The 12,193-nt window shown below is 47.7% G+C and overlaps 1 protein-coding gene across 1 annotated transcript in view; it reads right to left on the bottom strand.

The window, feature by feature from the left end:
* The window catches only part of lmo7b (LIM domain 7b), a 43,979-nt gene that overhangs the window by 31,662 nt on the left and 124 nt on the right, over window positions 1-12,193 (bottom strand). Inside the window, 8 exon segments of the mRNA XM_042081722.1 lie at window positions 328-505; window positions 1,451-1,564; window positions 2,938-2,968; window positions 5,602-5,708; window positions 8,086-8,155; window positions 8,316-8,386; window positions 11,592-11,690; window positions 12,128-12,193. The exon segment at window positions 12,128-12,193 is cut by the window's right edge and continues 124 nt beyond it. Of these exon segments, the coding sequence (XP_041937656.1) occupies window positions 328-505; window positions 1,451-1,564; window positions 2,938-2,968; window positions 5,602-5,708; window positions 8,086-8,155; window positions 8,316-8,386; window positions 11,592-11,660 (640 nt within the window). The 5' untranslated portion in view covers window positions 11,661-11,690; window positions 12,128-12,193.

Here is a 12,193-nt window from a genome sequence, read left to right as displayed (position 1 = left end):
TACTTTTTTGGGAAGTCACTTTTCTGGGTGTGTGTGATCATAAGAATGATAAGGAATCAATTGTTTTCATTTTTATTTCATTTTCATTTCTGCTACCCCTATACGTCTCCAAGAAAGCACACACTGTGGTGATACTGAGGGTGCAAAATTGAGTCCTTCTTCCACACACTCACACACACATATTCACTCCCCACTCCGAGTGTGCTTTCTGAGATCAAGCTGAGGGTGTCGGACTCCAATAAGTGTGTCTGAGGCGATGCTGAGGGCGCGGGGACTAATGAGCGTTTCCTCTCTCTCTCACACACACACACACACACACACACCTACCTTCACTCCCTGCTCTGAGCGTGCTCTCTGAGGCGACGCTGAGGGTGCGGGACTCGAGCGAGTCCAGGCTCTCCACCGAGTCCTCTCTGCGGTAGCTGGCCGGCGGCTGGTCCAGCTGCTCCTCCTCGCTGTAGCCCGAGTCACGCACACTCCAGCCAGGGCACGACTCCTCCAACACCTGGGGACAGGAGAGGGAGGACACAGAGGTGTGGAGGAGAGGAGGACACAGAGGTGTGGAGGAGAGGGGGAGAGGGAGGTGTGGAGGAGAGGGGGAGAGGGAGGTGTGGAGGAGAGGGGGAGAGGGAGGTGTGGAGGAGAGGGGGAGAGGGAGAGGGAGGAGGAGAGGGGGAGAGGGAGGGAGAGAGAGAGATGACCTACCAAACCCGAATAAAATACTATACCTATTGGGAGAAGACACAGACAGCTGTATTACTGCTGCCCAATATGTCCTTGCCTGTCACCAGCTGAGAGACACCGAGTGATTTTTGTATACATGTACATGTGACACACACAGACACACACACACACACACTAACTCAACACAGTCCCCTCATGTTGTATATACTGTACCATACTTGAAGTTTCTACTCAGTCCACTTTAGATTTGTGCCCTGATGTATAGTATGTCTGTAAGTTTGTTGCCTATGTTGAGTCACTCAGAACTTGAACTCAATATGTTGTACTCAGACACAGACCAAAAAAAATAAAATATACATGTTCTTTACACTTTGTCCATGTACCCCTATCCCTTGTACCTGTATAATTGCGAGAGAGAGAACAAACAAGTGAGTGAGAGCGGTGTTAAGGGGGGGTAGGGGGAAAGAGAGGGGGGGAGAGAGGGGGCAAATTAAGAGAGAGAGGAAGGGGTCACACAGAGAGAGGGATAGAGTGATGGACAGAGAAAGAGGGAGAGATGGCAGTGTGACAGAGAGGAAGATGATGAAAATCATAATATGTTTTGTGTGTGTGGACGAGGTGTGCTACATGACCCATGATGAGTGTGTGTGGACGAGGTGTGCTACATGACCCATGATGAGTGTGTGTGGACGAGGTGTGCTACATGACCCATGATGAGTGTGTGTGGACGAGGTGTGCTACATGACCCATGAGTGCTCCGGCCCACCTTGGACAGGGCAAAGCCCAGCAGCCCCTCGAAGGCCTTGAGGTTGAGCAGGGGGCCGGTGTAGAAGGGGTCCGTCTGGGCCTTCCTACCCAGCCAGTACAGCGTGATCAGCACCTGGGGGGGGTAGAGGAGGGCAAGAGAACGAAGAGATGTCAAAAGTTTGTTTATCTCACGTGTGTACGTTCACAAGTGAGTTACAGTAATAAAAAAAATAAAAAATAAAAATTAATAAAAAAAGTTGACTCTCTCAGGACCAGATTCCTGATCGTGGATTAAGCCTAGTTCTAGTTTTCATTGAAAAGTGCTTCTAGTCTAGGACTATTTTTTCACATAGATCTGTTTCTTGAGGTCACAGAGCAGTGTTTCCCATACATTGACTTATTTGTGGCGGCCCACCACAATATCAACATTGACCACCACACAATGATTTTCCAGGTTGTACTAAATTGTGGTTAAAGCTGGTTAGCATCATAACCACGCTGCGCTAATTTGTTAAAAACTGTTGCATTCAAGTTAATTCTACAAACCTACCACCACAAATAGAATTCAATTCTGTGGGAAACACTGCAGAGTAACAGAGATCTATGTGAAAAAAATCGCCAGAATTCTCATTTAATCTACGTAGGGGAAACCAGCTCCTCACATATAAATATAGAAACGGGCAGGGTGACCCAGCAGAGGGACGGCAGCCCTCTGAATGGACAAGCTCTCAGGAGGACTTCCTATGGCAGGAGAGCGTCTCTCAACGCGGTGGCCTTACCGACAGATAGCTGACAAACTGACCAATTCACTGCTGCTCAGAAAGGGATGTTTATACAATTCACGGTGTGTGTGTGTGCGCGTGTGTGTGTGTGTGTGTGTGTGTGTGTGTCCCTGTGCGCGTGTATCGCCTGGTTTATTCTGGACTGGGGATCCTCTGTTCTCCCAGCTTTTGTCTCTCCACTCATCCAGAATCATCTACGCTCCCCCTGTTTCCCCCTACACTACACCACACACACACACACACACACACACACACACACACACACACACACACACTGCCATCCTCAGGCAGTGAAGGCTTCAAATGTCCCAGTTCAGACAGAGGAGCTGAAGGACAATTGTTTTCATTCAGAGCCCTGGTCACTGCAGGGCCCAATGGAACAGGGACAGAGAGCGACACAAAAACATCTCCAACTCCACTGGGGTCAACGCTACAATCACGCACTGTTCCTCACATACAGCACACACACACACACACACACACACACATCTGCAGTAAGGAAACTACTACGCAGACATCTGAGACAATGTTTCAATTTCAAATATAGTAATAGTCCTGTTGCACAGCGAGGTTACATGGTAGGTCTTCAGGACTCATGTGGAACAGAGTGCTGTAGTTGAACATGTTCAAAATGAGATGCCAAACTGGTTTACAGTGGTGATTATACAGACTCTAACAAAACACAGACACACACGCACACACACACACAGCATGGTGCACTTACGTTTTTAAGTCTCCTGTTGGTTTCTTCTCGCCTGCAGAGAGGGAGAGAGTTAAGAGGGGGTGAGAGGAAACAACAAACTTATCCCAAGCACATGACCAATAGCCCTACAGATCACATTGCACTTACAGTTGGGTAACCAGCACCCCCCAACCCTTCCCCCAACCAATCCCCAGCCCAGCCTAAACCCCTCTGGCGTTTGTGAGGTCATGCAACACCAAGACCAAAAATGACTTCATCATCAACTCTTTATAGCACATCGGCTAGCCGCAAGCTGTTTTGAATATGAAACGCTTAGGAGATAACTCCATTTGTTTAATGACTCCGCTTGTCTGAGTAGCAGTTAAACAGAGCTGTATCAATTCATTCGCACACGTACAAACACCGACACAGACACACACACACACACACAAATGAATGAATAGATGAATAAAACCAAGTGCAGCGGAAAGAGAAAAACAAATAAAGAATGAGAGATAGAGAGACAGTGAAGTGAAAGAGTTGAGAGAGAGACTATTCTGGAAGCTTGTCCTCACAGTACGGTGCTAAGTCACTGTCCGAGCAGGATAGCCGCCGCCATCGGGATTGTGACCGTTGCACGCGAGGTGAGCGAAGCTAGAGCGGCCACGAGTAGCATAGCAACACGAAGCGCAAACACACTCTCACACGCTCCCTCACACCAGGCGGTGCGTTAGAGGCCCTCGAGAAACTCACATGTGCGCAAGGTACTGAAACACAATCACACAAGCACGAACACACATACACACACCACGCATACTTTAAAAGGGCTTTAAAGGCTTTACGTTATATCCAACACCTGACACCTGATGGGAACAGCATTCCGCACCTTCATTCCACATTCTCTACACACACACACACACACACACACACACAGAAAATCTGGTATAATTTGAGCATGGCACGGGGGTCTAGGGGACTGAACCTTCTGGGCTGAATTTAGCAGCGCGTCTGCCCCTCAGCGCCCCCCACACCCTGGAGAAGAACCCCGTGTATGCGCCCCCCACACCCTGAGGGGTTACAGCAGGACATCTGCCTTTGAAGTTAATCTCCCATGGATCTCAGAGTGAATTGGGGAATTTAGTGTGCACGTGTGTGTGTGTGTGTACCAATATGTGATGCTGTGAGTATGTGTATGTTTATGTGGGTGTCATGATTGGGTGTGCGTGTGTGTGTGAGTGAGAGAGAGACAGAGTGTGGGTGAGTGGCACGCTGAGGACATTTTGACCCTGACTTCTCAACCACACACACACACACACACACACACACACAATATCTCAGACTGTACAGCTGGACATGATTGTGACTCCTCCCCCCAGTCAAACTTGAGATGTCTCTCACTGCAACCAACTAGATGGTTTTGAGGACTAAAGACTGCAGAGGCTGTTTAGAGGCTGTTTCCATGGCCTCCTGCCCCCACTGATCTACCACAGGAATGGATAGGCATGGCTCCATGATGTCAGCGCTCCCAGAAACCATGGATCCTTTGCAGATCTACCAAAGGAATGGATAGGCATGGCTCCATGAGGTCAACCACCACCTTATACCTGGATCATACACTGATCTACCACAGGAATGGATAGGCATGGCCCCATGATGTCAGCGCTCCCAGAAACCATGGATCCTTTGCAGATCTACCAAAGGAATGGATAGGCATGGCATGGGTGAGGCTGTTATGGTGGACACTACTCCTGCTAGCACTCCTGTGAATGGTCAGGGGTGAGTGCGTGCAATGGCACACTTTCTAATCCTCACTGGACTGGAGATATGATCTCATATCCACCCTGCCTGCAGTAACTTCCTGGTGCCCGCCTCCGGCCCCTCTTCTCCATGTCTAATTGGACGGATCTGACTGAGTGACATGCCTGATGAGTACAGTACAGCAGATGTGCAGATAGCCACTGGCCTCCATTTGCACAAACACGCTGTGCTGTGTCAACTGCTGCACGGGCTTATTCAAACGTGTCGCCTTTCTGACATCCATTAGCTACGTTCAACAGACAGCACTCACTAGCATTCTGCACTTCTTGTAAACCAGCGGTGCTCATTGCTCAATGACGATGGAACTGAACCGAAATAACGCAGAAATTGACCACAGAGCAACAGCTACGGAACATATGAATGATGTCATATGGTCACAGTGCTGCAAGAGTCGAGACAACTTATCACTCCTCATGCAAATATGCAGCCTGAAACTCTTCCAAACGCTCAACGCTCTACTTTCACTCTGAATAGACTCTGCATAGACACCTCAATAACCACTCAACCCCAATGGACAATACAAATCACCTGGAAAACCAAGCCATTTGAAACACTTCATTTCAAAAGAACTCCACATTTCCCAAAGTAACCACAGCCAATACAAGCAGTATTCCATCAGTATTTCTAGAGTGTTCCCTCGGAGTACCACAACTACAGAACGGTCTATTGGCCCCTTACTGTACAGTATTCCTCATTTAGCCAGCAACATTCATTGAGTATTCCTACAGTATTCCCAGTGTATCCAATCTATACAATATAGTGTTCAGTAATGAACTCCACAGTATTCCCAAATTCCTACAGCTTTCATAGAGTATTCCTATAGTATTCCCAGCGGTTCCCTAGATCTTTCATTGAGTATTCCCGATATATCCGTGCTGAAGGACCCACCTGACGGTGACTCGGCTGGAGACGTCCTGCAGGTCACCAGGGTGGAAGAGCTGTGCCTCGTTCAGTCCAAGCTTACGACAAGCCTTCAGGAACACGTTCACATTGTCCTGCAAAAAGGCAAAACACACAAACACAGTTAAAATACACACAAACACATATAACACACACACACACACACAGTTAAAATACAAACACACACAGTTAAAATACTTAAGACACATACACCAAAACATACACAACCACAGTTTAAATATTTACACAGACCAACACATACACACAAACAGAGTTGCAGTACTACCAGATGAAAACACATGCACCCAAACATAGTAAAAAATACTTACACACACACACAGTTAAAATACTTACACACCCAAACACATACACCCGATAAGACACAGAGAGACAGCGAGAAAGAGAGGCAACCTGGGGGATCGCAGGCTGCAGTCAAAAGTTCATGCCTCCGTAATTATCTGAGAGTTGTAGAATGTAAGTGGCAGCTGCTCTGATGGTCAGAGGTGGCCAGCGCAACAGCACTGAGGATGAGGGAGACACAGTCCCTCCCACAACACCTCCACAGAAAGGAGGAGGAGGGCACAGGGGAGGAGATAAGGGAGGGGAGGAGGGGAGAGAGAGAGAGAGAGAGAGAGAGAGAGAGCGCGAGAGGAGCGAGAGAGAGAGAGAGAGAGAGAGCGAGAGGAGCGAGAGAGAGAGAGAGAGGAGGACTGAGGAGCAGTGGGGAGAGGAGGACTGAGGAGCAGAGAGGAGAGATGGAGGGAGGACTACAACAGACTACTCTACTCCATGCAGCTACGCTATGAGCTTTTCTATCCTAAGTGTGTGTGTGTGTGTATATGGTATCTGTGGTGCATGTGTGGTACATATGTATGTTTGTGGTGTGTGTGTGTGTGTGTGTGTGTGTGAGCATGCTCACTGTACTGTGCAAAAGTTCTCCCATGTCCTCTCAGGATAAATTTAGCTGTGCTGCATGTTCACAACTCGGTGTCATAACATCAGTACATAGCTGTACCCCCCCCCCGTCCACCCACACACGTACATCCATGCACTTTTACACACACACACTCATTCCAGTTACACAAATATACACACATTCCACAGTTACACATTTACATGCAAACATATCATGCATTTACACTCACAGACACACACATGCACATGCTGTTAAAAATGCAGTCACACACAACGTTTCCCACATCACACAGAGCGGGCACTATCGTGCAGCGGGCACTATCGTAGAGCGGGCGCTATCGTAGAGCGGGCGCTATCGTGCAGCGGGCGCTATCGTGCAGCGGGCACTATCGTAGAGCGGGCACTATCGTGCAGCGGGCACTATCGTAGAGCGGGCACTATCGTAGAGCGGGCACTATCGTGCACCGGGCACTATCGTGCAGCGGGCACTATCGTAGAGCGGGCGCTATCGTGCAGCGGGCACTATCGTGCAGCGGGCGCTATCGTAGAGCGGGCACTATCGTGCAGCGGGCACTATCGTAGAGCGGGCGCTATCGTAGAGCGGGCACTATCGTGCAGCGGGCGCGAGGTGGGCAAAGTGCGGCGCACGGCTCATCCTCATCTTACACTCAATAAAGTGAGGAATTGTGTCACACGCTCCAATTTTATTAAACCTTGCGCCGAGGGGTGTGGCAATTAAAAAAGTTATCTTACACCCTCTAGAAATCATTACGCCACTGACCAAGAAAAACCTGCTCTATAGCGACAGGCACATATAAAGCACAGCTGTAACGAGATGTAAGCAGAAACTCTTCTGCAGGATAAATAGCCTTAGGATTTTCATTCAGTCATTTAAACATTCTCGAATTTCCCCTTGGGGATCAATAAAGTATCTATCTATCTATCTATCTATCTATCTATCTATCTATCTATCAATCTATCCATTATTGGGGGAAGTGTTGCTTTTTTCAGGCGATGTTTTCCATGTTTTCCATTCCACTTGTCAGTCAATAGTGGAAGACGGTGAAGTTAGTAGACGAGTGCAGATGCATCTCATACTCTGCAAGTCACAAACAGCTTTTAGCAAAGTCAGGTTTAGCAAAGTCAGGTTTAGCAAAGTCAGGTTTAGTGGAACGCCAGTTCCATATGGTCTGGCGTGCAAGCAGTTTCCTTCAAATGCGCCGCTGACTATCAAAATACTAATGTGCTGTTTGAAGTTGCGCTGCTTGCTGTTAAAGGGAATGACAGATGTCAGTCTCATTGGTTTAAAAGATGTTACGGCCAAAACACACCCATGACTGATTAAGGAACATAAGAACACACCCATGACTGATTAAGGAACATAAGAACAACCCTTTTGCGCCAGCCGCCCAGCGTTTGATCACAAAATCAAATTAGTAAGAATATGGACTGGCCACACCTTTAATGTCTATAAACTTTGCTCCTCTGATCATCCGTTTCTGATGGCCAACACCGGGTCCACAGACTCTGACAGCAGATCATATGACGTTCACTTACCAGGCCAGCAATAGGGGTGGAGAGGCGGTTCACCCTCTTAATGATGCCCGGCTTCAACTTGTTTATCAGACTACACGAAGACAGAAAACACACCAAAACAATAAATTACATCACTAAATACTAGACAAAAGCAACTGTGCAGAAGCAGAGGGAGTTCCTCTGGAAATGTCTAACTGGATTGACTAAAAGAGAGGACACAACAGAGCCCCGTCATTAGTCCATCGACTCACTCGCACAGGAGAACTCCATTCTCCAACGCTGATCTGAAGTTGTTGGTCCCAAAAGATTTTTCAGTCACCTCCTGGGAGAAACAATGAGCCCATTAGTTAGTGAAACCACTCCCTCATATTTACCTGAAGATGCAACAACACTGTGGAAGTGTCGAACGAATTTACTGAGTTATCTAACAGAAATGAGTTATCTAACTTATCTAAACGACTGAGTTAGCTAAAGTATGTAAACAACTGAGATAGCTAACGTATCTAGTTGGGGCATATCTAATCCATGTACTGGTGGCTCTTGGAATGAAATACAGCAAACAAGCCGGCCAGAAAACAACAAAACAAAGCAGGGGCTACGCCCCTCCCCTCAACATCCTCATGACAAACACACACATTCACACAGACCAACAAAGACACACACAGCTGATTAATTAGTGAGTAGAGGGCCTGGGGATGGACTCCTAGAGGGAGTGTGTGTGTGTGTGTGTGTGTGTGTGTGTGTGTGTGTGTGTGTGTGGTAGGGGGGCTCTGCTGCCTTCCTGATCTCTGCGGCCAATCCAGCACGCAGACATGAGATGTGCCTCAGTGGAAAGGAATTCTGCCACAGCTGAGCTCTCCTCCGGATTAGAGCAACTCAGCCAGAACAGAGTGCAGATTAATGAGAGAGGCACTCAACACACCACTACGGCCTTCCTTTCCCTCCACACACACACACACGTCTAGAAGAGAGGTGTGAGGGAGAGTGTGAGTATTATAGAAAAAAGGAGTGAGAGTGATGGAGAGAGAATCATAGAGAGGAGAGCACTGTGCAGGGACAGACAGAGAGAGAGAGAGAGAGAGAGAGAGAGAGAGAGAGAGAGAGAGAGAGAGAGAGAGAGAGAGAGAGCTGTGCAGGGACAAATGGAGAGAGAGAGAGATATGGGGAGAGAGAGAGAATGATAGAGAGAGTAGGAGAGCACTGTGCAGGGACAAATGGAGAGTGAGGTACGAGAGTACAACACAAAAGCAGAGGTGTAAAAGTACAGCTTCAGAAAGTAAGTCCCACCACATATTTCTTAAATTGTTCACTAAATCAGATGATTCTAATTAGCACAACTCCTCAGCCAAGCAGATCAGCTGATTAGTGAAATCAGCCGTGTTAAGTGAACAGGTAGAACATCAGCATTAGCAGGGCTAAAGGAAGAGGACATTCTGGCAGCTCAATTCTGCCCCAGGGCATCAGCAGGGCTAAAGGAAGAGGACATTCTGCCCCAGGGCACTGTGCCAGCCCAGCGCTGCACCCATAATAACACCGCACTGTCCTTCAGCTCAATGCCCAAATTAACTCACTGTGGGATGAATGAAAAGCCTCAATTAGCACAACGCTAATGCCGAGGGAGCGCTAATGCCAGGGGTGTCCGGCTCCATACATCCCCACACCCCTCCCCACTGTCCACTCCGTGTTACTGGGCAGTGCCACCCACCCGCTCACTTCAAAAGCCCCTGCGCCAATACGGGCCAGCTTACAGGCCCCAGTGGGCCAGGACAATGCCCGTCCTCGATGCCAGCGCAACCGAGGCTTCCGGAAACTTCCTTTCAGGGTGCCCATGTAAGCATGCCCCGAGAGAGAGAGAGAGAGAGAGAGAGAGAGAGAGGGCACTGACCCGTGCCATCTGAACCCCGATGTTGTGACCCAGCAATGTGGGCACATGGAATGCAATGAATGCCCCATCATTAGACCACTGTGCCCATCCTGCTCCACTTCGAGCCTCTTGCTGTGCCACCCTGCCCAACCCCCGACTTCAGTCCTCTTGCCGTGGCATCCTCCACCACGATGATAATGATAAATGTTTTAAAATCCTCCCCAACGCCACCCCCCTCTGTTACTGGTCTGTTTGGCATCGTCCTCAGACATCACTATGGAGACCAGAGGAGGTTCAGCCTCTAGCTCAAGACATCACCAGCGGTGGAGACCAGAGGAGGTTCAGCCTCTAGCTCAGACATCACCATGGAGACCAGAGGAGGTTCAGTCTCTAGCTCAGACATCACCATGGAGACCAGAGGAGGTTCAGTCTCTAGCTCAGACATCACCATGGAGACCAGAGGAGGTTCAGTCTCTAGCTCAGACATCACCATGGAGACCAGAGGAGGTTCAGCCTCTAGCTCAGACATCACCATGGAGACCAGAGGAGGTTCAGTCTCTAGCGCAGACATCACCATGGATACCAGAGGAGGTTCAGCCTCTAGCTCATGCTAAGCAGCACGGGTCATCGCCTGTCTCAGTGCTCTCCGTCTGCATCTCAACAACTCCTCCTCACGCACTGGCCTCATGCCTCATGGCTGCATTTAAGACCACTTCAGAGATGGGGATATTTTCAACCATTCCAGTTGCATTCCAGACTCATAAAGTTAAAGATTTTCCCAACCTCCTACTAGAAAAAGTACAACGGAACACCACTTAAAGTTGGACGTTCCAGAACTGCACAACTTTGGAGTTGTCTGGAGTGCAGTAACACCGGAAAGACCACGGTCAGAGATTCATCCAGGGAGGAGACTAACAAACAGACCCTGCTCTTAATGAAGGGACTCATCATCAAATTAATGGACACAGTATTGCTCTAACAGAAGCACTTCAACTATGAAAAAACATTTTTATAAACAGCTTAGGCTACTGTTTACCTCATCTACAAAATCAACATAAATGCTCACCTTGAAACAGTGGTTCTTCCAAGCTTTAAGACGTGTGTCCTGTTCCTTACAAGCACAATGAACACTCCCGTTGTTTAAAGGAAAGTTGAGCTTATAAAGGCACGATGAATTTGCATAAAACTCAATGCAGACTGTGATGATGAACGACCATTAACCAAACTATGGGACAATAAACAAGACCTCACAAACAAATTCCTAACTTCACAGTGGGGCGCGTTCAAGGCCGCAATAAACTTTTTTTGGCGAAGAGTTTTCACTAATTAACTCGGAAGTCTGAGGCTGAGCCATCGTAAAATAACACAGCTCATCAGTGTGTCGGGTACTCGTGCTTATTGGAGCGGCCAATATGAGTTGTCCCAGTTATGGAAGGCAACAGAAAGGCGGAGATCATTAGTTTACTGTAGACTACCAAACATTTTAGCCAGAAAAGGCTTCAGTACCCTCCCCTCAATTCATCCACTGGTCATCGCAGGTGAAAAGTTTGTTAGACAACGAGTTAATAAATATGAAATACAATTCTATCAAAACACAATATGTAACCATTGCCACAGAGAAAGTCCTTTTTAAAAGTGTGTGTGTTTTTTTTTTTTTTTTTACCTCAACCCATCTCTGCGCTTCCGAGAAAGCCACTGCTGAGCTGACGGTCGGCTGCCCGCGCCACTCCATGCCCGGATGAGAGAGAAGAGAACGCGCTTGCTGTGGTTTCAAAACATTTCCGACGTTAAAAAAACAATACCTCACTTCACATGCATTTTTTAACATTTGCGTTTATTTACGCAATTATATCACAGTCCTAATGTTATTTCATACGACTTTTAGGCTAGCTTACGCTAAACAACAGGCATTTAAATAGTCGATTGGTGAAGGAAAATCACATTGGCCTACCTACCACTGGTATTTAACGCTAAGGGGGAAAAAAAACATTTATCTGAGCATCAACGGCGTTTCGTGGTTTTAGACATAAGGGGAAACTAGGCTACCGTCTCTCCTACAGAAAATAACTTTTTTTTTAAATATTCAGAAGTTCACAAGTAGATTCTCTCCGTCAAGGACCACCTTCAAATTATCTCACATCAATCTAACACAGGTTAACCTGTCCGCATACCTCCGTGCTAAATTGCCTAGCTCCTTACCTCAAAATGTCGCTCCTGGGGTTCTCTAACCGAGTTAGAGACTGATCTAAGACTTAACTTAGATAA

This window comes from Alosa sapidissima, chromosome 23 (assembly GCF_018492685.1).
Source record: "Alosa sapidissima isolate fAloSap1 chromosome 23, fAloSap1.pri, whole genome shotgun sequence".
NCBI classification, from domain to species: Eukaryota; Metazoa; Chordata; class Actinopteri; order Clupeiformes; family Clupeidae; genus Alosa; species Alosa sapidissima.
Note: the sequence above shows the minus strand (reverse complement) of the source record. Positions and strands in the feature narration are given on the sequence as shown.